This window comes from Streptopelia decaocto, assembly GCF_964273445.1.
Source record: "Streptopelia decaocto genome assembly, chromosome: 19".
Classification (NCBI taxonomy): domain Eukaryota; kingdom Metazoa; phylum Chordata; class Aves; order Columbiformes; family Columbidae; genus Streptopelia; species Streptopelia decaocto.
The window spans coordinates 191,505-215,423 of record NC_138674.1 but is presented as its reverse complement, the minus strand read 5'-3'; the positions used below and the strand labels follow the sequence as shown (position 1 = coordinate 215,423).

Here is a 23,919-nt window from a genome sequence, read left to right as displayed (position 1 = left end):
GCGGAACTGCTGGACGCGGCACCCGAGTGCGCAGCGCTGGCGGCCCGGACCGGCGGTGCCCGCCGAGGGCTCTGTGCGCCACAGCAGCCCTCGAGTCCCGGCTGTCAAAGAAAACCACAAGGAACAGAAAGAACTTCAGAACTGCTTGAGCCAACCCATGAACAAATAATTTTAATATCTTTTTCAGCAGACCGTAGTTTTCTTGGAGCTCCACAGTCTCCTCTCTTCGAAGTTGGACAGATACAGTAAACACAACAAATATATGATACAACCCATCACAGCTGGATTAAAAAAAATACACAAAAAATATAATACATAAAAAAATGGATTTTTAACATTGTGGACTGACACAGCTCTAAAAATGGTGATTGTAACCCTGGTAAGCTTTACAAAGTCTTTAAAAAAATAAACAGTACTTCATGTGAAATTCATAAATACACTGGAGGAGAACGGAGGGATCGGATGGGGTTTGAGAAAGTGTCTCTGGGACCGTCGGGGTGCAGGAGGGATGTGGGGATGGAGGCACAGACCGGTCCAGTTAACGAAGAGCTCCGTCCCCAGGCGCCGGGACGGGGCACACCTGCGTTTTATGGTGGGGAAGTTCTGAGTTTTCATTCCCAGAGTTTTAGATCAGTGAGTGAAATGAAAGAAAGATAGAGGAACCACAAAAACCACAAACAAACATGCTACATATGAGAACTCAGCCGGGCGTCCCCAGCGCAGCCCTGGGATGGGATGCCAGCGCCTTCCCCTGGGTTTTTGTCTCCCTTTTACCCCGCTCACCGGCTGTCCCCATCCATCCCCACCACCATGTCCTCGCCTGGGTGCGGGGCCGGGTGGCTTCTCCTGACAGTGAGAGGTGACAGTCCCCGTGCCTCACGGGACACGTGGCATCGCGGTGGCAGCCAAGGCCCTTTCCTGAGCTCTGGGTTATTTCTGCTTCTCCGCACCCGGCAGCATCGAGCCTAACCCTCCATGTCCCCCCCATCCCGGGCTCCAGCACCCTCGGACCACTTCTGCCCTCCCTCCCTGGCTCTGTACCTCCCTCCAGCACAAGAAACGCGGCCAGACCTGCCCACCTCAGGCTCCCCGTCCCCCTGCCAGCCCCCTGCTACCCTGCTCTGTGCCACCACCATAGAGACCCACCCTCTGTCCCTCTGCATCCCCTCCTGCACCCTGCCTTGCCTTATTTTGGGCTGCAGCCATAAAAATAATGCCGAGCAGACCCAGTCCCTGTCCTGGTGTCCCTCGCGTCCTCTGTCCCTCTCCCCACCTCTGCCCACTCTCAGCCTGGCCCTGCACTGCACAACGTGCTTCTCCCTGCGTGAGCGGCGTCCCCAGCTGTCCCCGCGGGACGCAGGCGAGCCGGAGCGGCGCGGGAGCAGCTGAAACCGGTCAGCACAGAAAACAGGAAAAAAGGGGAAAAACAAAATCGGAAAATGTACACATGCAAAGTAAATCAGGCAAATCCGCCCTCACTGCTCTCTCATTACTCCTCAGCAAGCAACCATGGGGGGGGACACATTTAGCCGGAGTCACCCCCCAAGTGCAATCCCTGAAAGCGCACACAGAGCTCGGGGGATCCTGCCGCCGCGTAAAATAAACAGCCTCCGGTGTTCAGTGACCCCGGAGAGCTGATGGAGACCCCCCAAGCCATCGAGGCCGGCTCCCTGTGCCCAGTGGTTTTGCTGCACAGCTCCGACCCAGCAAACTCAGCGGTGTCACCTCCTCCAGTCACCGGCACAGTGGGAAGGGGAGCAGGTCCCAGACACCATACAGGGACATAATCCCGATTACAAGCATGGTGTCTTTTTAAAAAAGTATTTAAAAGCACTTTATTTTTTTTTAAAAAAGGGGGGAAAAAAAAAAAGAGCCTTAAAAAGTGTTTGCATCGTCAATGCCCTCCCGCCTTCAGCACTGCCCGTGCCCGATGGGCACAGAGGAGCACCCTGGGGGCCGGTCCCCAGGGAGGCAGCAACATCCTCCTCATTGCCCTGCCCTGGCACAGCTGTCCCCACGTCCCCGCTGTCACCCGCAGCGCCGGGCCCTGCCAGGCAGCTCCGATGCTGTGGCTGCGCCAACCAGTTTCAGACCACGCCGGCACGACGCCGCATCCCGGCCCGTCGGCGCTCACTGCTCTGCTCCGCACCGCGCCGGAGCAAGGGGACAGGAGGGGTTGTCCTCCACTCTGATGGGGCCGATTACTTCCCCTCCAGCACCAGACACTGGTTTCTTTTCTCCCTACGCTTCCTTTCCCCTTCTTCTTTTTTTTTTTTTTAATTATTTTTATTTATATTTTTTTTAAAAAAAAAGAAACTCTTCCTAAGTAGAAAACATCTGCGATCGCAAGTCAGTCTTTTTTGGCTACTGTTTTTCTTCCTCCTCCTCCTCTCTTCAAATGACTTCTCACGAGGCAATGGCCACGGGTGGCTTTTCTGCGCGCCCCCCCGCCCTGCTCTCCCCTCGTGCCCCCGTCCTGAGGGCCCCTAGTCCTTGACCAACTTGTACACGTGGTGCTGGGCGCCATGTTCGCTGGTAGAGACCTCGAAGACGAAGGCGATGCAGAGCAAGGTCTCCTGGGTATCCCTGTTCGTAACCACCTGCGGCAGAGCAGAGCGCGTTAGGAGGGGCCGTGCCCCTGCGGAGACGCTGTTCGAGGGGTTGCATGGGCTGAGGCACAGACATTCAAACCGCAGACTTTAACTGCACCATGGAAAATGTTCTACCTGTTATTCTGGGAGGAGTGTGTGAGCACTGCATGGGTTCAGGCCCAGCTACGTTATTTGCACCACCAAAAATCTGCTACCCCATTTTTTGGAGCATTGCAGAGTCAAGCACAGCCGCTCTGTTTGCCCCACGCAGGAGGGAGGGCAGGGGCACCGCGAGCACCCGACGCCGCCAGACCAGCCCTGGTTTGGCGCAGGATCCAGAGGAGGGGAAGGCCAGAGCTGCACCAGGCCAGGACCCCGTTGGGAAACCCACGAGGAAGCAGAACGGCGACCGAACACCGCTGGGCTGTGGGCGCGGGGAGGAAAAGAAGGGGAGGTACCTGCAGGATGGTGAAATTCTCCAGGACGCTGTTCATCATGTACTTCTCTGGGAGGTGCTTGAGTTTGTGGATGAAGTTGATCATGTACTCGCACATGGGGGACCGGTGGATGCGGTAGACGAACCGGCCGTTCTCGAGCCGCGCGTACTCCGTCTGCGGGGACAGCAGAGTCAGCGGCCTCCCCACCAGCAGCGTCGCCAACTGCGACATGGGGAGATGTCCCCTCCGCCCCACCCACGGGACAGGCATCACCCACGTGTCCTACACCCAACCTGGGGCTTTCTCCGTCCCAGGACCCACAGCAGGCCCAGTTCTCAGCCCTTCCAGATGAGTGGGACACAGGACTCACCTCCACCTTCTCCACGACCTGCTTCCCAAAGGAGCAGACCTTGGTGGAGACTGTGATGGTCATGTTCTCTGCACTGCTGTACTGGCTGCTGACACCATAGAAAGTTCCTGGCCCATCCTGGATCGTGCTGTTCAGATCCGCCTGGAGAGATGAGAGCGGGGAGAGGGACCGATTAGGTGCCATCACACCCACCTCCCACCTGGGACGTGGGGCACCAGCTTATGGAGCTGCTCAGGATGCTCCCGCTGCACCGGCAGGGTGCCCAACTGCAACGAGCCCGTGGCTCAAGGACAACCCTCCCCATCCTCCTCTCAGCATCGTACCCAAAATTTGACAAGGAAGAAGGAGTTCTGGGGTCCACGCTCATAGAGCTCCTTGAGGCCACCTTTCTTCTCAGGGAACTTGTCGTAGATCTGGCGGATGTCCACGGCCTCTAGCAGCGGATCGCTGTACGAGGGGTTCGTCTGGCCGATGTGCACAAAGAGGTGTTTGCTGTACTGTAATGACCGGGGCGGGGAAGTTAAAATGAGAGGTCAGATGAAAGCAAGATGCCGCCAAACACAAGGACAAGCATCGGTCCACCCGGGCAGTGGGGACTTGGAGGGGACTGTTACCGTTTCAGCGTCCCGCGGCACCTCCATGAAGGCGGAGTACTCGAGGAGCCGGAGCTTGGCGGAGGCAATGGTGCGGTCCTGCCAGACGGGCACGGCCGAGGCGGCTGGCGGGAGTGGAGCCAAGGGCTCGTAACCTGGCGGGGGGACGGCCATGAGCCGGGGGAGCCCCCCTGCACCACCGCAGCGCTGCTGTCCTTACCATGTCCCCCGCCCTCCCGTGTCTCCCAGTGCTGGTCCCACTCCTTGGTGGAAAGGGACTGGGGGGACACAGCTGGGAGCAGCGGGGTCCTGCTCACCGTGGGGCTTTTGGACAGGTTCAAACCCAGGTTCTTCCTGTGGCAGGGCTGGGGAGGGGCTGCAGGTGGGTGGCACCATGACTGGGATGATGGCATGGGAAGGGGACAAATAGGACCCATCAGGGGCGAGGACAGCACTTACTGGCTAGTGATGGAGGCATGGGTGGCTGGATGGGGTAAGCTGGTTGTGCAAATGGTTTAATGCTGGAAAGCAAAGAGCATCGTTAAGTTAACGAAGCCTGCGGTGCCCCAGCCCTCGCTAAGGCGGGGGTCTGCCCAACGCAGGGGAGGGGTCTTGTACTTACTCCTGAGAGGGTCCAGGCTGTCCTGGGATAGGGCCGCTCCAAAACTGTGAGAACAACACAGGGAAGAGTCAGTGGCTTCTGACACCTCCTAAATTCCCCCTCCCCACGTGCTGCAAACCAGGGGGAGTCCCCAAACCCCCCTTGCATTGCTACCAGGGCCAATGGACTGGTGAACCTCTCCCCGCTGTGCAGCTCATGGATGGGGATCCCCCGTGTCCCCCCGGGTGTCCCCATACAGGGGCTGTCCTCACCCTGGGGGCAGCAGAGAAGACGGCCTGAGGAAGGGGAGGCGGGGGGCTGAGCTTGTTCTGCAGGACACTGGCCGACACGATCTGCGCGGAGGACATGGAAGCCATGCTCTGCAGAGCCTTGTCCTTCGAGACCTGGTCCTGAGGAGACAGGAGGGAGACGGGGAGTTACACGGGCACACTGAGACCCCCCTCTGAATTGCCTGGCAGGTTTCGCAGAGCTCGGAGCCAGTCCCGCAGCCTGGCCGGGGAGCAGGCCCTGCCAAATTCACCCATTTTAATTGATAAGATTGCAAATGTCCCCTGAGCTGCCAGGTCTGGAAGGTGTGTCCCCCCGGCCAGGGTCTAAAGGGTTTGTCCCCTCCACAGGAGGGGGCAAAAGGCAACAGGGAATGAAAGGCATCACAAACACAAGCTCAACTTACCAAGTTCATGGCCTGTCCACAAAAGAAAGAAAGAAAAAATGGTTAGAGCCTCGTGGGAGCTGCAGGCGCCGTGTGCCCTGAGCCCCACCCTCAGCTGCGCCCCAGCTCACCCCTCGATTGGGGAGCGAAGCCCTCACCCCACCGCAGGATGCACACGCAGGTGCTGATGCTCGTGCTTTATCCTGCCGGGAACAGGACCCCAAAGCCCCACGCTATTTTCTGGGGGTTGCTATGGTGGGCCAGACCTGCACCTTTGTTGGCTTTTTAATATTCTTCGCAGTCTTTATTATCCTTTAAAACCCCCTCAGCAGCCCCCAAACACTCGCAAAAAGCACGGAGAGGAAGAGCCACCCGTCTCCTGCCCAGCAAAAGTCGCCTGCACCCGGGGACAGTGGCACCAGCTCCCCTATAGGCACCGCAAGGGAGACCCTGGTAACAGCCCCCGCTATGCCATGTGTGCATTTATATAGGAGACCAATTATTTTTCCTCTTGGGTTGTGCTCCGGAGGCTGCGGCAGGAGCCGAGGGCTCTGCGGCTGACCCGGCACCGGGCTGCTCCCCCGGCCGCATCGCCAGGGCTGGCGTGTGCTGCTCCTCCGCACGCCCTCCGACTTCCCTCCGACCCCTCCGCAGGGATCAGTCGCTTCATTTCTTTTCACCCAGGGCAGGGCAGGAGTGTGGGCAAGCAGCCACATGCTGGGCAACACTAACACACACACGACTGCACCTTAGAAATATATATGTTGCTCACAGAAGGGAGTTTCCATTCAACACAACAAGCGTTGGGCTGCCTGCGCTGGGATTTGCCTTGAAATGTGGCTGGGAAAGGACGTTTTACATCCACATTTCTGCACAGCATATTGCTCAGGGATCCGTGGTCCCTGCTGCCAGCCTTTGGTGTCAGCGGCTTGGACACAGCACCCGGGACGGAGGGACAGGGAGCTGGCGATGCTTTTGGGATCCTGAGGTCACGGCAAGGGGCTGAAAGGTCCCCTGGATCCTGCTCCAGGCTCCGCTCCCTGGGGTGACGGAGCAGGGACTAACCCAGGAGCACAGCCAAGCCTGGAGCCCCTGTCCCCAGCGGCAGTCACACAGCGGGGACAGCTCTGTCCCCCCCTCGCAGCACATGGGTCCAGCCCGAGCAGGGCTCGTTCCTTCGGCGATGCCCCCAGTCCTGCTCGTACCCGCCCCCCTCCCACCGTCCTTATCCTCCCCCCACCGCCACAAAGCTCCGTGGGAACAGTTACGGAAGGGTTAGTCGGGCTCCAGCCAGGAGGAAGGAAGGAAGGAAGGAAAAGCCAACCAGAGAAGAGAGGATGATCCAGTTTTCCTCGCTCAGCTCCTTTGGTCTCTGGAACCACGGGCTGCCCTGGCACTGCCGTGCCCCTTCCTTGGTACTGCTGTGCCCCCTCCCCAGCAGCACGGCCCCGTCTGGACCTGCTGCCACCCACATCCCCGAGGTGTCACCTGGGCCGTACTCAGAGCCTGGTGCACCACAAGCCACCAGGCTGGCACATCCTCCCAGCACCCATCACGAGTGGGGCCAGGTCTGGCACATCCCCCCAGCACCCACCACGAGTGGGGCCAGGTCTGGCACATCCCCCCAGCACCCATCACGAGTGGGGCCAGGTCTGGCACATCCCCCCAGCACCCATCACGAGTGGGGCCAGGTCTCAGCTGGGGCGGGACAGGCTTGCAACCACCTGGGATGCGGTGGGGGCCCCTTTGTACCCCGTGCTTGAACCTCACTTTGCCTTGCTGGCTGCTCTGGGGTGTTCTTCTCCTGGATGAACCCCTGGTGCCCCCAAAGAGGGAGCAGCCCTTGAGAATCACTGGAGAAGGGTTTTAACCCCCATTTCCCCACAGCAGAGTCCTTGCCTGGGCAAAAGGAGAGGATTTGGCACTCAAATTCACCCTCCTGGGGGAGAGGGAAGGCTTTGCCACCCCCTTTGCATTTCCCTCTGGGCATCCTGCAATGATGCCTCTAAAAACCATTTAGTCCCAGGAGCTGAGGGAGGGGGAAGAAAAAAAAACACCAAAAAAGAGAGGTAATAAAGGAAAGCAAGCGGCACACCACAGAGCCGAGTGTGTTAGTGTCAGCAGGCGGGGGCCAGGCAGGGCCGGGGGGCGCGTACCTTCAGCTTGGACTGAATCTCACGAGATTTCCGCCGGGCAAGAACCTGCAAGTGGCTAGAGACCTGCAGAGAGAGAGCAGGAGAGGGGAACAGCAGAGCCGTCAACCAGAGGAGAGCAGGAGGAAGGAGAGGGCTGCCCATGCTCACAGACACCACCGCAGACGCTGGGCACGGGCGGCGACCTACCTTGATGCCAACCTGGTACTCCCGCACCTTCTTCCGAGCTAGAACCTGTATGTGGCTGGACACCTAGCGCCCGCCACGCCGTTCGGAAAGGAAAATACAGAGTGTGAAGATATGCTCCCCCCACGAGGGGGGACGTTGTTCCCGGGGAAGGGAACGTGGAGAGAGGGGGCAGCGTGCGGGGCTGCCAGGGTGATGCTTCTGGAGGTGCTGAGGGTCCCGTGCTGGCTGTGAGCTGGAGGGAGGAAAACCGGGGGGGGCCCTGGTGCTGCACTGATTGATGCTGGTCTGTGTTCCCCCTGGCTGGGTGAAGCTGCTGCAGCGGGAGGGTCGGTGTTTACCACCTCCCGGGGCTTCCCAGACAGCTCCTCCCGGCCCCTGTGAGCACAAGGAGCTGCTGCCCGCACACAGCACCGGGGACACGGCCTGTCTGGTTTGGGGTGCCCCTGCGGTACCCCAGCTGGGGCTGCCATGGGGCCACCTGTCCCAAGGGAGGTCCAGTTCGTTCCCCCAGGGCTGCTGCTGATTTTGCAGGTGGGAAAGGTGAGAAGAGAGATTTTTTGTGTGTCCGGACCCCTATAAGAGCAGGATCCAAAGCAGAGGGGCTGTACAGGCAGGAAAGGCGCAGCGCAGATCAGTGTTCCCGCACCTAACAGGCACCGGGGCTCATTTTGGCAAGGTCTTTCTCCCACCAGCGCCAGGCCATCCAAGAAGGGACACCAGGCTGTCCAGAACACAACAGCACAGAGGGGTCAGTGCCACATCCACGCTCCCCCGTGCCTTTCCCGAGCCCCCGGCGCACGGCTTTCACCAGCGCCGCGCACTTCCGCCCATGGAGGGGGCGCTCAGGGGGCCCAGTTGAGGCTTTAAGCCAGAAGTAAAGCACTGCTCAGCTGGTCTGAACACAAGGATGGTGGCACCAGTCCTGGAGGGATGTCCCCCCCAGAGTGTGGGGAGCAGCGTCCCTCCCTCACCGCGGTGTCTGGCACAAGCAGCTTAGAGCCCAGCAAGGGGCAGCGGTAGGAACGGTCTCTGGATCCAGTGGAGCGGCCAGGAGAAACGGCACAGACACACAGGCTGCTTGGATGGGGACTTCAGGGGCTCCTGCCACCGGCGGGGTGACCCCAGCTGGGTGCTGCCTGCCCCCACACCCCAAATTTCAGGGCATCCTCAGGTCAGGTTGGGACAGACCAGCCTGAGGGTGTTTGCAATCGTGGACAAAGCTCCTCGGAGGGGACAAGGGTCCCCACTGGTGACGGTGGCTCCAGCAGGGGATGCAGAGGACGTGTGACACAGCCAGACACCCGCTCCCCCAGCCTGCCTGACACTGCCCCCGAGCCCTCCCTCCAGACAAAGCAGAACAATGGCCTCACCTGCTTCCTCGTCCGTGTCTTCCCTGTACGCAGCTTGATGTACCGGGCTATCAGTTCGTTACGACCTGTTGGCAGAGCCAAGGGGTCAGTGCTTGGGAAACGGGGGGGCCAGGGGCATCAGCCCCAAAGGAGCCTTCGGCCCCCACCCCGTCCCACCCAGCCCGGCTTGATGATGTTGTTCCTTAACAACACTGGTCCTTAGCGAGGCTGGTCCTTAATAAAGAGGCACTGCCAGGAGATGGCGCTGCCATGACAGCTGTCTGGCCCAAGGGGCCACGGGGGTGGCCTGAGGGAACACGGAGGTGGCCAGCCCCCTCTAGGCCAGTGGGACTCACCTTGTGTCCCCCACCCCACCGGATTTGGCAGCCTCAAGACTCAGGGGGCTCGGAGAGGGGCGACAACCACCAGGGACCCCTGCCACAGCGGTGCCCCCAAACACAGGCAGCCACAGACCCCCTCCAAAAGCCATCCCAGCTGGAGCACGCCGGGGGAGCCCATCAACCCGCTCCCGCAGCCCTTCCCACAGGGGACCCGGGGCGCCCCCTGCACCCTGCTTCCCGTCCGCAAGCTGCGCTGGCCTTTTCACCAGTATTTCCTAACGTCCTGGGTCTAATTCAAAGCAGAAGTTGCTTTTGCACCACATTTTAGGGGCCAGCTGTGGCCAATCTACGTTCAAACGTCAGAGCAGCTGGGAGCTTTCTTACCCCAGCTCTGGTCCCAGCCCCCCCGCCGCCGCGCCCCCCACACACGGGGGCGGCCAGGCACGCCAGATTTATTTTAATGGACCAGATGGTCGCGGTTGGAACTTGTTGAAATGCCCTTGGAGCGGGTTTCGGTTTTAAAAAAAAAACTCCCCTTAAAAAAAAAAATTTCCCCTCGCTGTTCCACCCGGAGCGGCCCCTCCCAGCCCCCAGCAACTGGGCTCTCCTGGGGGACAGCAGGGACGGACAGGGCCAGGTGCCGCGGGGCGGCTGTGCCGCGCGGTGCCCCCGCCGCGCCGGAGCTGCCGGGTGGGCGGTTGGGGCCACTGTGGGTCTGGGGAGCTGGACACCCCTTGCACGGGCAGTATGGCGCCCGGTGCCCCCGGAGCACAGTCCCTCTGCCGCAGCTCCGGCCTCGCTGGCGCCAGGTCCCCCGGGCTGTCCGGCGGGCCCGGGTGCGGGGACACCGCGGCATGGCGCTGCCAAGGAGCGCGGGCAGAGGGACCCAGCGCCGGGCCCTGGCTTCACCGAGCGCCGCAGCGTCCCCCTGCGCACAGCCCGCGCCCGAGTCCCGTCCTGTGCCTCCCCGTCCCCAGGCCATGGGAAACAAACACGGGAAAAAAAACATGGGAAACAAATGTGGGAGTCTTCACACACTGCGGCGGGGCAGCGCCAGCCCAGCACCCGGTGCCCAGCACCTCCTGTGCCTGCTCTGCCCCACACCACGGCCCGGCCATCGCCCTGGGCTGCACCCTGGCAGCGTCCCCGCCACCGTCCCTGTGCCCGCGCACCCCGTCCCTGTCCCCCGTGATTCACCCAAGACCGTGCCATTCCCTCCGAGAGGGCACGTCCTCCTCCAAATTACCACATTCCCCAAATTCCTCTCCCCTGACACAACCACGTGAACCAGTTGGACAGGCTGGGTTAAAAATAACCGGGCGGGCAGTGAGGGAGCGCGGGGGCCAGCGTGCCCGTCCCTGCCCCCAGCTCCCACCTGCTCCGCCGCCCCCACGCCGCTGGCACAGCCCATGGGCCGGCCAGGCCACGGGCATCCCATGGGAGCCCCCAAAAAGGGAGGGTGGTGGAAGCAGCGGCACCAGCACACCTTTATGTCGGATGCCGGCATTGCCTGTGCCACCAGCAGCCCTGGGCTCCTGGTAAACTCAGCACCGCCGGCCAGGGGTCCTGGGGGGTCCCAGTGGGGGGGTGCTGAGCAGGGTGGGGGGAGATGAAAGTCAGCCGGCAGAGGCTGCTGCCTCTTTAAGCAGCTGCCAGATGTCTCCAAAAGGCTGGAAAAACCGGTCGGGGCTCGGCATGCTGCACAGGGCCCGGCTCCTGGCGGCACTTCAGATATCCCGAGAGAAATCCAAAAAATGCACCCGCCTGGGAAGCTCCCCCCTGGCCAGCATCCCCAGCAGCCCGGGCTGGGGGCTCCGGCAAACAGGGCGGCGCAGGGAGCTGGCACGGGGACAGCAGCACAGTGCTGCTGCAAAGCCGTGTCCCGTTTGCCCCTCTGTCAGCAGCAGGTGAGCTGCGCCAGTCCCAGCCCCTGCCGGCATCACCCACCCCAGCCGCCTCCTCCCCATTGCAGAGCCACCCAGACAGAGCTGTTACGGGAGACACCAAAACCAGGCTGAGACACCCCCCAACACTCCCTGCACCAGCGGGACCGACCAGCCCCACTGCTGCCAACAAAGTCACGGAAAGCTGGGCCAGGTGCTGGTGACTCGGGCTGGGCGGGTGGCCCTTGTCACCAGCTGCTCCCTGTCACCGGGTCCGGCTGGGGAAGGTCTGGGGAGCGATGCAGAGGCACACGGGAGCGGGAGGGCTGGTGCTGGCCCCGCAGTCCCGCACTCGCCCCCGCCCACACCCCCTCCCTGCCTGATGGCTTCACCAAACCAGTCGGTCCAGCATGGCCAAGAGAGGGAGGGAGCGGGAGGGACAGCCAGCACAGAGGGACGGGACGGGGTCACTGCCACCTCCCCGGCCCAGCCCTGCGAAGCTGCTTTCAGGGTTCGGGTGCCCAAGGGCAATTCCCCAGTGTGGGACTGGGGCAGGAAGTTTTGTTTCGCCCCAGCCGCCCCATCCTGGCCGGCAGCACAGTGCTGCCTCCATCACTCACCGGTGCTGCCTCCATCACTCACCGTACATCTTGCCCTCATCCGAGAGGATGATTTTCCGCCGGCCGCAGGGCGGGTAGATTGCCAGCGCCTCCTGGAAGCTCTGCTCGATATCCGGACTCCACACACCCTCGGCATCATTGTCCAGACTCTTGTCCATGCCGTCCTGGCCATCTTCCCGCCCCTCCCCGGGGCTGCCACTGGCATTCCAGCTGTTGGACGCTATGGTGCTGGCTGCTCTGGGCTCCGACCCCGAGCCCCCACGGACACGTGACAACCTGCCGGGACACAGGGGACACCTGTTAGACCTGGAGACCCTTGGTCCCATGGAGGAACTGGGGTTGCAGCCATCCCCAGCTGTGCTGGGAGTATGGGGCTGCAGTGACAGTGTGGTCCCAGCACACTGGCCCTGTCCCCGCTCGCACCCAGGGCTGGGAGCAACATCCCGATGTGGGGCAGAGACAGAAAAAGGCTTTCCCTGGGGGCAGAGACAGGATTTCAGTTAGTATCCCCAAATCAAAACACGAGCAGCCATGTGGAGTCCACCCAAATAAAGTCTGGGAAGAAAAGAGTCTGGACGCTGCACCGTCCACACGAGGAGCTCGGGCACACGGCGCCCACGGGTGACACCGTGAGACGCAGCAGCAGCGGCCCCGCAGCCTGCGAGCCCCGCCACCACACCAGCACCCCCGCCACCCCCTCAGGGAGGCTGCCCTCGAACCCCCGGCCCCAAAAACCCTCGCTCCACCGTGCCTGCCAAAGGCCGAGCCGGGATGTGAAGGGAGATGCTGGGCAGCTGCAGTCAGAGCCGCTAATGGGAACCAGGTGCCGGGGCCCAGGGCAGCCCTGCCCTGGCACTGGGAGAGCCCCTCACCCTGCGGAAGCGCAGCCTGGGCACTGCCCGGCTGGTGGGGGATGCCGGGGAGCCTCCCACCCTCCTCCTCCTCCCTTTGCCCGGCTCTCGGCACAGTGTTTTGCAATAACATATTTGGCGGCAGCTGCCGGCGATGGGAGCGGAGAGGTGTCTCCTGCGCCGCTGCGCTTCCCGGCCGGGCTGGGAGTGTACAAAGGTCTCCGGCGCAGACATCTCCTTTTAAAGGAACTGCAGCAGCCTGCTGGCTCGAGCGCGCTGCGAGGCCTGGCTTTGGGTTTGTTGTTTTTTTTTTCCTTTTATAAAAAAAGAAACTTTCCCCCCTCCTCTCCCCATCTCGCTCCCTCTCGCCGCGATGTGATGTCAGCCCCTCTGGTCCCCGCGTCCGCCCTGCCCACCGCCCCCCTCTTGCCGAGCACTGTGGCCAAATAAGGAGAACTGGATTGTAGGATCGAGCCAGCCAGTCAAGGCAGGGATGGCGGCAGCGGTGCCGGACGGGCCCGCCGCTCCCCGAGCCCCGTGGCACCGCAGAGCAGCCCCAAGGGATGCATTGACCAAACTGAGCAGGGTGAGGGGATGGCAGGGCGAGGGGACAATGGGACAAGGCACCAGGCACGGACAGCAAGAGTGGCATACGGGGACGGCCTCGGCAGGATCCCGCGCTCCCCGGCGAGCACAGCGTGGCTCCGACACAGGGTGTGCGGTGCCTCGGCTGGGGGAGCCAGGACAGGAGGGAGGGCGATGCCGGCAACCTGGCCAAGGTGCAGGGAAGCGACTCCTCCTCCTCCACCAAACCTGCTTTTGGCCAGGCCGAGACACTGGATTTCCTGGAGGGAGGGGGCAAGGCACCGCGCTGACGCAAGGCACGCCGAGCGCCGCGCTCCACCCAGCCCTTACAAAACACCAACAACAGGAGTAATTAGGAAACCAGCACGGCTGGACGGCCTGCGGAAGGACCACCGGCCAGACCTGCTCTGGGCAGGGAGGGGACTGGACCTGCCAGAAAACATGTCACCGGCTCCTGCCTCCCAGCTGCTCCCCGGGGACCAGGGGCAGAAGTCACTCCCCCACAGCACAGGCATCTCTGCAGGGCTTGGGGACTGCAGGGCCCCCAATCCATAGCGGGGACACTCGCCCCCTGTGAGCAGGGCTGCCTGCCGGCACCCATGCCAGGATGGAGCCTCCGCACCCAGCTCGTTTGCCCCTCTTCCCCCTGCCATTTTGGGGTGCCATGCTCCAGCCCAAGGCTTTAGAGGGTGCTGCACCCTTGCAAGTTCCGCCGCGGCTGCTGGACGGGTGGGAGGATGCTGCCGGGGCCACCCTTATCTCCCCTCAAGGCCAGGGCTGCGCCAGGGCATGGGGACAGTGTTTCCACGGGCTCACAGAGCTTGGCCCAGGCACCATGTGCGGGGGGTGCGAGGGAGACCCAGGGCTGGTGCGGGCAGCTGCCGGGTGGCGAGAGCTACCTGGGGCTGCAGAGCCTCGAAAGGTGATGAGAAGCCTCTTTAAAACCTACAAAAGCAAAGAGGAGGTGGCAAAGAGGGAGGGGTGCTGAGGAGATGGGTGTTCTCTGGTGGGTGAGGGGAAGGCAAGGTCTTGCAGGCAGCGGCTGTGGCTGGCGCGGTGCCGTGGGCACCCCCGGGGCCGGGCGCGGGGCTGAGGGCAGGAGCAGGCGCTGCCGAGACCAGCACCACCAGCCGCGACAGGGACCGGGGCACAGGCACGTGAGGGGAGCACTCGGGGCTACTGCTGCAGTGTGCCCCCAAACTGCCAGGGGCGCAGAGCACGGCACCCGCGGCACAGGGGGCGTGGAGCAGAGCGCACCCCCAGCTGACAACACCTGGGGGACAAGGTGTGAGGCAGAGCAGCCCCAAGGTCCACTCCTTACCTGGGGCTCCCTCAACCACAGCACCAGGACCCCACAGGACAAGCCCCCATGGTGCTGGGGACACCGGGGGCCCAGCAGACCCTGCAAAGTGGGGAGGTCTGGCTGCATCCCAGCTCCATCCTGCCTTCCCACGCGAGGGGCCCAGGCGACGCAGCCCTCCTCCCTCTCCCCTGCACCCAGACCCCCCGGGCGAAAGGATAAAAGTTCACTGACAGGCCCGGGCAGCCCCAGCCGCGCAGCGCCGCTGGGGAGCCCTTCGCAGCAAACCCAAACCCTGCAGGGGTCCCAGGGGCCCCAGCAAGGCCATGACGTGCCAGGGAAGATGCTGCCCTGTCTGCAGATGAGCCCAGCACTGCGCGCGGGGCCCTGACGCCCTCAGCTCGGCTGCGCACAACCCCACAGCACTCTCCTCGCAATAGCCACGAACTGTTTGCAGTAGCCCTCCTCACCCGAGGACCCTTCAGGAGTACCCTGCCCCCGGTCCTGCCCCAAACTCTGCCCCCATGCCACAAGGGACACCGTCCAGGGTGGCATGTGTCTGTCCTGGGGACGGCCAGCACCCACTGGGCAGGCAGCAGCAGCCAAGCAAGACCGGGCTTGGCGGGCAGGACGGGTGCAGGAGGTTTGTTTACATCGCGCTCCTCTTCCCAGCCCTTGTGGGGCTGTGGTGAGGGATTCCCTGGCTCGGGAAGGGAAGGGAAGGGAAGGGCGGCCGCCCTGCCACCTCCCACCCAGGTCTGCACCTCCCTTCCAGGGACCACGGGCCACCCAGCCCACGCAGGAGCCCTTGGCACGGGCTGGGGACCCAGGTGGTGGCAGAGCCCCCCATGCGCCTGGTGGGCTCCCTGTGAGACAGCCCGACTAATTTCCTCTCTTCTATCGCTTCCTGTCCCTTCCGGCTTGGCGGGCAGCTCAGGAAGCAATCGGAGCAGGGAAACCGCAGGAGGCCACGTGGCAGCGTCCCACCGGGGTCCGCAGCACTGCCATGGCCACCCGGGCACGCGGCCCCTGCTCCGGCCAGACCTCCGCAGCCAAAGGGTCCCCCCGCCTCCCCGCAGAGCCCGGAGCCCCCTGCCCAGCAGGGACGTGCCTGATCCTCACCCGGCAGCATCAGGCTAAGGGATGCTCAGCCCCCTATCCCAAAGGGCCATGAGAGAACAAGAGGGGAACTTGAGTGATTTGCCCAGAGAAAATTTGGGCAGGGAGTAAGAAGGGGATTGAGCAAACCCTTTTTAGTCCTACCGACGGCCCCGTTCACCAAGATGCTCCCTGCTAGTGGCAGAACCACAGGTGTGCAAACCAAGCCCTCCGTCTCCTCCGGCCCCAGCAGGGTGGCAGAACTGGGTTTCGGCTGCTGAAGAACCTGAGCCAGTTTTGCTCAAGACCCGAGGGCAGGGGACATACGGACACCGTAACCTGGCTTCCCTCCCTGGCCCAATTACGGCCGCCCTGCCCAGGCAGGACGGGGCGTTTCACCCAGCAGCGCATAAATAGAAAGCTTTTGCAGCATTAATTGCTTTCTGCGTTGTGAAACGAGCTGGATGGAAACAACAGGGTTGGAGTTGCCTGCCGGGGACGGGCCACTGCCACAGCTGTCCCGTGACAGCCCCAGCATCGGTGGCCCATGTCACAGCCAGTGCCAGGGCACGGCACCCACTGGGGACTGCCGAGTTGGCTTTGCTCCTGCATCAAAATATGCGCATCCCAGGGTGTCTCCCACTCACCGTCCCCTACAGATGAATTCAGGGTGGCCACTGTGTCTCGAGTCCCCAGAGACCAGCATTGCTTGTCCCAAGGGGAAGCTAAGGGTCTCTGGGGTCAGCGAAGCCAAGGGGAAGCCCCGAGGGACGGGGTCCCACTGCTGGGGTGGGCCAGGTGTCCCAGGTTCCTGGTCTCCCCCCGTTCCTGGGGGGAGAAACACCTCCACCGAGGAGTTTCGGCTGCTGCTCGCCCAATTTTATGCCATTGCAGCAGGACCAGGGAGAATGTCTTCCAGGGGACGCTGGCTGCCGGGCGAGGAGGAGGAGGAGGAGGAAGGCTGCAATGCATTTCACACCCACCCCCAGCCACCTCCACCCCCACGAAACTCAACCCTGCCAAGGGAGCAGCTGCACCTGCCGCCTGTGCCGCGGCACCCACCGCCACCCAGCGGGACCCGGGGCTGGCGCCACCACGCTCCGGTCGAGCAACCAGGAGGAGGCACCCGGCGGAGGTGGGGTGCAAGAGCTGATCCCCCCAGGCACCCGAGAGACAGGTGGTGGGGGCTGCCGGGTGTTACCATCCCAGTTGAGTCACAGAGATGTCCCTGGCCAGCGCAAAACGTGACATGGCAATGTCACCTGGCCACTGTCACCCCTGTGAGGAGACACACTCCCCTGCCCTCCCGCGATGAGTTCACAAAGCTTGGGCAGCGCCAGGCAGAGGCCGCGCATTTAATGCAGGAGCTGTATTAACAGCTGTATTAACACTGCCCCACGCGAACCACATCAGCAATCCCAGAAAGGGGTATTTTGGTTGAGCACCATTTTGCTGTGAGCTGTCACCCCAGCAGGCCGGTGCGCAAACCCCCCCGCGCTCCAGGAGCACAGCGGGTGCCCGTGTGGAGCATCCATCGCCTTCTCCAGCACCTCTCGCCGCTGCCCGAGCCAAGAGCTGGAAACGGGCACCGCAACTCCTGCTCCCGCAGATCGAAAAATTGCTCTGGAGTCCTTGGGGAGGAAAGCTGCTAAAAATACACAAAGGCAGTATTCTTAGTAAATGAAGGAGCTCCAGCAAGAAGCATGGCCCAATGGGACCGGGGAGCCGGCACGGTGTGCTATCCCCTGCTCTGCACGGTGACGCCCAAATATTGGAGGCAGACCCTGACCCTCAGCTCTGCGATGCCACCGCACGAGGCTGTAAGTGGGGCACAGCAGCCACCCCACACAAACGAAGGGCCCAAACGAAGGCCACAGATGAGCACAGGCACGCGTGAGCGTTGAGCAAGCCCCACGCACGCACCCTTCCCGACTTGCCTGCCGAGCATACGGGCAAGAAGCTGGGCAGGGAGAAAGTGGGGTCTTGCACCAGATCTTCGCTCCCGGACTACGAAGCGCCCAGATCAAGAAGATCTGGTTAGATAAACACGCAGTGCTCGCTCGGGCTGGGGGTCGCGTGCCTGCCTGTGGGTGCGCTTCTTCCGAAACCCAACTGCCCGAGCTGCCGGGGGGAAGGGCAGGCAGCGCGGAGCTGGCATGGGAACGCAGCCCATCCTCCACGCGCGCCGCGCCGCTCCGCTCTGTAAACTTTGAACATCTTCCGGAGAGAAGTTAGTGGCTATTGTGAACAGCTGGATCTAATTTTACGAGGAGCGAGGAGGAGACAGTCGTGGGGAAATAATAAGGCTTGGCGCTCCCGGGCGAGGATCCCTGAGCCCGGCCAGCCCTCCTGCCTCCACCGCACCCTGCTGGGGGAGCGCCGGCGAGACGGCCACGGGGAAACTGAGGCACGGAGCGACGTGGGACTCAGCCGCGTCCTGGATAATGCAAACCAGGAGTCGGGCACCCGGGACATTGCCCCTGCTTTTGTCCCCAGACCTGTCGCCCCTCCAGCAGCCCCGGCACGAGCAGCGGCACAGCTCTTCCCCATGGCGGAAAGCCAAGCTGCCGATGCAGGGCCACCTCCTCAACCCACGGCAGCATCTTCAGACTCGGGGACCCCCAGCGCTCGCTCAGTGCTTGTGGGCACCACGGCGCGACACAACCCGCCAGCCGGCTGCTTCCCACGAGGCTCTGCCCACCTCCTAAAATTAGCTCCAGCTCTGCCGTCCCAGCCCCGCAGCCCCCTGCAGCCAGGGAGCGCTGCCAGCGCACGCTCCGGGCCCCCGCAGCGAGGGGAAGGGGATAAACCAGCCTCCTCCATCACTCACATCCCACTCGCCAGCTGCACAGAAGCATTGCCCGGTGTTATTTCCTACAGGTCGAAGTGCAGCCCTGAAGTGCACTGAGGTCACCTCTGTGCCTCTGGCTCTCAAGACAACAGCTGAGGATGAGCTCGGGTCAGCTCCAGCACCGAGGCCCAGCGCAGCTCCTGACACAGCTGCAAGACGGTGGCAGCGCGCACAGTGGGTTTTGTCTCACGGCACGTAACGGAGGATGCTGGAGACATCAGAGTGTCACATCCATTTGGGACCAGGTGAGGGGACACGCTCTGGCGGGATTTGCGCCACCGCAATAGGACGTGCTTCATGCAATCATACAGTCATGTTTCTCCAGACCCTTCGCCCTCAGGATCCCACCAGCTGTGCCAATGCAGAGGCCTATGCAAGCGCCATCCCTGCAGGGCCACCAGCTGCCACCGCCAGGGATGAGACATGGGGCTCATGGCCTGTCACCTCCAAAGGGCTCGGCCACCACAAAACGGGCCACCAGCTGCACAGGGAGCACGGAACAGTGCCCAGCACCTCATGACCCTCTACCCCCCACCACGGGCCGGCCAGTGGCTGTCAGCACCACGGGGGGGTTTGCCGGGCACCTCACTCCCATTGAACAGGCAGGGAAAGCCAACGCGCCGGGAGCTGCAGCGGCGTGTCCAGACCCGCAGCGGGATCGGTGCGCGCTGCGGCGGGGGGGCCGCTCCTGCGCGCGCTGCAGCCCCGCGCGGGGCACGGCCCGCCGCTCACCCCATCATTACCTTCCCTCCCTCCAAAAAAACATTTCATAAGCCACCACGTGACGGTGGCAACAGCGAACGCCCACGCGCTTCAGGTGCTGCCCCAACCGCAACACGCAGGTGCCCGGCTCCGCTGCCACGGCCCGGCACGCGCCCAGCCCGGCACCGACCCCACCGAGCACGGGACGCGGTGAGAAGCGCAGAGCGCAGCCGGGCCGCCTGGCAAACCCTCCGGGGACGTGAGCTCCCAAAACCAAAGGTGTTCGGTTATATCCCATCCACCAGCAGCACCCAAGGTGGCGCAAACACCACGGCAGCCCTGCCAGCCCCTTGCAATTGCTGTCAAGGATTTAATAAGAGAAGCTCCTAGAGACGGGACGTTTTTTGGACAGCATCCACCCTGCCTGTTGACAGACAGGGGGATCCCAGCCTCGGAAAGAGCCCAGGTTGGCTCTCGCTGCACAAACCCCAGCAGCAGCCTTGGTTAGAGCTTTGCAGCCCACTCCCCACTCCTTCCCTCCAACCTCCACTCCCACGGAAGGACAAAAACTGAGCAAGAAAAGCCATTTTTTTCCTGCAAACAGCCCAAAATTGCCTATTTCCCCCCTTTCCACCAGCCGCGTGCACATGCTGCTCCCACTGCCGAGCTCACCTGCCACTGGCCTCGTGCTCACTGTGTGTTTGACGGCAGCTGCGCGGTTACCTGCTTTTTAATACATTAATTATAGCTGATTACCACTGCCACCCCAGCTCCCCAGTGCTGTGCCTTGCTCACACGCCGCCGGGAGAAGGCTCCGTCCTCCAGCACAGCGCCAGGGCCAGCAGGACTCAGCTCCCGGCCTGCTCGGTGGTGGCAAGATGGGCAGTAATGGGGATTAAAAGGAGATGCTGTTTCTGATACTGTGATAAATAGTGACTATACGTCATGAGAAATGGATGCAAGTCCCTTTAATTGATGGACGTGGAGACTGGAGGGGGTTTTGCCTTGCGAGAGGGGGATGTTAGAGGTGGGATGGTTGCTTGAGGGTTTGTCTCTGCGCCCCTCTGCCCCCCACAAGCACTGCGGCCGAAGCATCCCCCCACTCAGAGCTGAGCCCTGATGGTCGCGCTGAGGGTCCCCAAAATACCCAGGTGCCGCTCGCACCAGGCGCCTGGAACCCCTCACAGAGCCTGCCGCTTCCGAAGGGTTGTTTTGTTCAGAAAAGACAGTGCCATCCACACGCCCAGCCCAGGGAGAGAGCTGCGCGCTCGGCGTCCCCTGGGACAAGAAGGTCCCTCCATGTCACCCAGTTAGGAGGGGGCAGCCGCTCACCCCCCACCCATCGCAGCCCCTTCCCATGGGAACGCCGGCCCTGCAAACCCAAACAGGGCCAAATCCAGCACGTTCTCCAAAAGGACACCCCCTCCTGTCGTCTCCAGCAGGGAAGCGTGGGGAACGCTGCTCAGGTGGTGCTGCAGTGGCTGTCACCTGTCCCAGCCCTGCCGCCACCACTCGCTTCTTCCCCAGCTTTGCCGTTGGGTCACCTTGGCGAGTCCTCGTCCCTTGTCCGCTTTGGGGACCCTCTTCCTCCTGTCCCACAGGGAAATGACCCACCCTGGTGACCCACCCCAAAAAGCTGGATGCAGGGAAGGGTTTTGGGGCCGCAGAGGCCCCCAGGGCCAGTGGCTGCATGAGGGGGTCACAAGCCTGGTAGACCCCCAATTCTCCACCCATCATCACAAGCACCCCAAAAGCAGGGAGGGCATGGCAGTGGGGCTGGCAGGGCCCCCCAGGGTGGTTGGGCAGTGCCAAAGCCCTGACTCATGGTGCACACATACCCGGCACAGGGTAAAGCGATAGGAGGGGAGTGAGGACGCTGGAGCCCAAAATACCCCGGCGCGCCTGACACCGGAGATTAACACTTCACTGGTGGGCCGGTCACTTGGCCCAACTCACCCCAGCTCCCCGCAAAGCACCAAAATCCCCCAAAACATCTGCCCTGGCCTGTCCCCCTGCCACCCCATGCCAACCACCCAACAGCAATGGGGCAGGGCCACCAGTGCCATTCCAGCTGGTTTCTCCCAAAATATGGGGCATTTTTCCAGCCAGTACATGACAAACGTGTTGCATAGGGCCTGAGCAGTTTTGGGGGGCGGCAGCGGGCGGCACTGCAAGGGTTTGGCCTTGTTTTCATTTCAAAGGGGGTTAAGGGAAAAAAAAACACAACCCCAAACCCAAGGAGGGTGTAAAAATAAAATAATAATAATAATAAAGATGACACACTGCTGAAAATTATACATCTAATTGCTGCCTCGTTAGCAATGCGCCCCTATGACGAGGCACAAAGTGCTTAGCATACAGTCAGCATATGGTCATGTCCCCTACATGTGTGTGACACACATGTAACGTGACACACGTGTAGCGCCCACACCCCACCCGGGACCGCCCCAGCGCCGTTTCCCGGGGGGCTTCGGCCGGGGCGGGAGGCAGACGGGGCGGTTTATGGCTTTATGTAACGCCTGACGCCCGCGCCCTACACGCTCCCGACGTATGGGCTATACCGTACACAAGGCCTCTTTGTAACCCTATAGCCCGCGCCCGCTGCGCACCCCGGGATGCGCCGCAGCGGGGGGACCCAGCGGAAGAGCCGGAGGGGCAGCGCAGCCCCGACGGGGCGGGAGTCTGAGGACCCGACGGGGGAGGAGTTGGGGACAGCCTGGGGACACCCCGGCTGTGTCCCCACCACACACACATACCGGGGGAGAGGCAGGGGAGCCCCGGCGAGGAGGCTGCGGGGACGGCGGGGGAGCGGCCAGGGCTGGAGCGACCCCGCCGCCCCCACGCTCCGCCGGGCTCGGTGCAGCCGGAGGGCTGCGGGCCGGGAGGAAGGAGGCGCCGGAGGAGAAGGAGGAGGAGGAAGGGGGGTTGGGAGTTTCTTCCCGGCGAGCGCTTACCTGCTCCGTGCTCCGGAGGGGCTGGGCCGGCCGTGGGTGCCGGGACCGGGACCGGACCGAGGCCGGACCGGGGCCGGGGCCGGGCCGGGGGGGGCGCGGCAGGAATTCGGGGAGCGCGGCGGGCTCCCGGGTCCGCGCACGGAGCCAGGCGCAGGGACGGGAAAGTTTATGCAAGGGAGGAGCAGAAAGTTGGGAGTCAATCAGGAGGCGGCGGGGCTGGGCCGACCCTCCTCCCGGCCCTCCCTCCTTCCTTCCACCCGACCCTCCCTCCCTCCCCGCCCGCGCCCCCGGGGCGACGGCGGCAGCAGCGATACGAGACGGGGCAGCGCGGCTTCCCCTCCGCCGGAGGTTTTCTGGAGACGGGCAGCCCGGGAGCCCGGCTCGGCCCGGGCTCTGGGAGCGCCCTCTAGGAGCCTTCCTCACCCTCCTCTTCCTCTTCTGACCCCTTCATCCCTGTCCTCGCCTTCATCCCCCCGTGCTCGCCTTCATCCCCTGGCGCACAATTTCATTGACCTCTGCACACCCTTATGCCGTGCCCCACATCTTCATCCACCTCCTCATCCCCCTCCTCATGCCCCCAGCACAGCATGTAGATTCCCCGTCTCTCCTGCACCCTCACCCCCCGTGGTACCCAGGATGGGGACCTCAGCTCACATGTCGCAGTTTCCCGAGGGAACCCAAGCAGGGCCCGGGTCCGGGTCATTCCCTCTGAGCGAGCCGATGGGCGGCAACGCGCTAAGCTGAACCCGGCTGATCACACGCGAGTCCCTGGCCGTGACCCAGCCCGACTGTCAAGGAACCACAGCCCAAATACAGGCAACACGCAGCAAAACCCCAGCCCCACTGGCCACGGGTTCTGGCACATGCCAAGGACCTATGCCCCAGCACCCAAAACCCACAGAGATAAATGGAGGAGTGGGATCCTCCTGGGGCCCTGCTTGGAGAAAGGATGCTCTTTGCATCCCATCCCTTCCAGAAACATGTTTTTCTAATTTTCATGCCGAGCTTGGTTGTGTTCAAGCATTTCAGGACAAGACAGCCAATGCCGCAGCCCATAAAGCGACAGCCTCTGAACCATCTAGCACATTCAGCAATCGTGTGTGATTAATAAAGCCATATCACATTCTTCCATCCTTGGCCTGGTGCTAACTTGTAAGAAATCTGGAGCGAAAACTGCAGCAAAATGGCTGCTATTCTCCAAGGGCCATTCGGAGCACTGGTTACTCATCCCTTACTTGGGCAAAAATGACATTGACTGCTCCTGGAGATGACAGGCTTAATTGAGTTCAATAGGAGTTTAGACTGAGTAAGGCATGAGCAAACAAGCATGCATTAGCCCATGAATACAAGCCTGATCTGCAAACGTTTAGGAACACGTAACGCCAGGCAGGGGAGTGCCGAGGGGGTCGCCGCTGCGCCAGGCCGGCGCTTGGGCAGAGATCGGCCTCAGCTCAGCCGCGGCGTCCGACCCAGCCGCTGGCAATGCCACCATCGGCTCGTTCTGGAGTGCAGCGATTTGAGCCCAGCTTGGTGGCTTGTTTCAGTCCTGCCTCTCGGGTTTTTTCTTTTTCAGAAGGCCGTAATCCTCATTTCTGCTATTCTTCATCCACTGGTGGGAACAGCAACTTCCTTTCCTAAATTATAATATAAAAGAGCTGCAAGCAGCAACGCCATAAATAATATTTTCTTATGGCCAGAACATCCAAGTCTAGGCAAGACACCAAGAACAGCTACAACATTGTAAAACTCCAACACTTCTCCAGAATGGATTCACTAAT

General features: G+C 62.3%; 1 protein-coding gene across 4 annotated transcripts; it reads right to left on the bottom strand.

The window, feature by feature from the left end:
- Positions 1 to 145: 145 nt before the first annotated feature.
- Positions 146 to 22,303, bottom strand: TEAD3 (TEA domain transcription factor 3). Of its 4 annotated transcripts, XM_082068921.1 has the most exons (14): positions 22,142 to 22,295; positions 11,823 to 12,076; positions 8,978 to 9,042; positions 7,608 to 7,670; positions 7,422 to 7,484; positions 5,287 to 5,298; positions 4,865 to 5,002; positions 4,614 to 4,657; positions 4,451 to 4,512; positions 4,013 to 4,146; positions 3,722 to 3,895; positions 3,399 to 3,539; positions 3,050 to 3,202; positions 146 to 2,600 (listed from the first exon to the last, which is right to left on the bottom strand). In XM_082068921.1, the coding sequence occupies exons 2-14, from the start codon at positions 11,956 to 11,958 to the stop codon at positions 2,487 to 2,489; spliced, it is 1,299 nt and encodes a 432-aa protein (XP_081925047.1). In that variant the 5' UTR covers positions 11,959 to 12,076; positions 22,142 to 22,295; the 3' UTR covers positions 146 to 2,486. The 4 variants fall into 4 exon arrangements, with proteins under 4 accessions (XP_081925047.1, XP_081925049.1, XP_081925046.1 ...); XM_082068923.1 differs by lacking the exon at positions 7,422 to 7,484 and having other exon boundaries at positions 22,142 to 22,303; XM_082068920.1 differs by having other exon boundaries at positions 7,422 to 7,670; positions 22,142 to 22,296.
- Positions 22,304 to 23,919: the final 1,616 nt, after the last annotated feature.

What these genes read in the sequence shown, in the direction of transcription:
- TEAD3 (XM_082068920.1), bottom strand. Translation starts at nt 11,958, where the DNA reads ATGGACAAGAGTCTGGACAATGATGCCGAGGGTGTGTGGAGTCCGGAT. An exon ending in CAGCCTGGACCCTCTCAGGA is followed by an intron (nt 4,513 to 4,613) that starts GTAAGTACAAGA and finishes TTTGCTTTCCAG; the next exon opens with CATTAAACCATTTGCACAAC. An exon ending in TCTTCCTTGTCAAATTTTGG is followed by an intron (nt 3,540 to 3,721) that starts GTACGATGCTGA and finishes TCATCTCTCCAG; the next exon opens with GCGGATCTGAACAGCACGAT.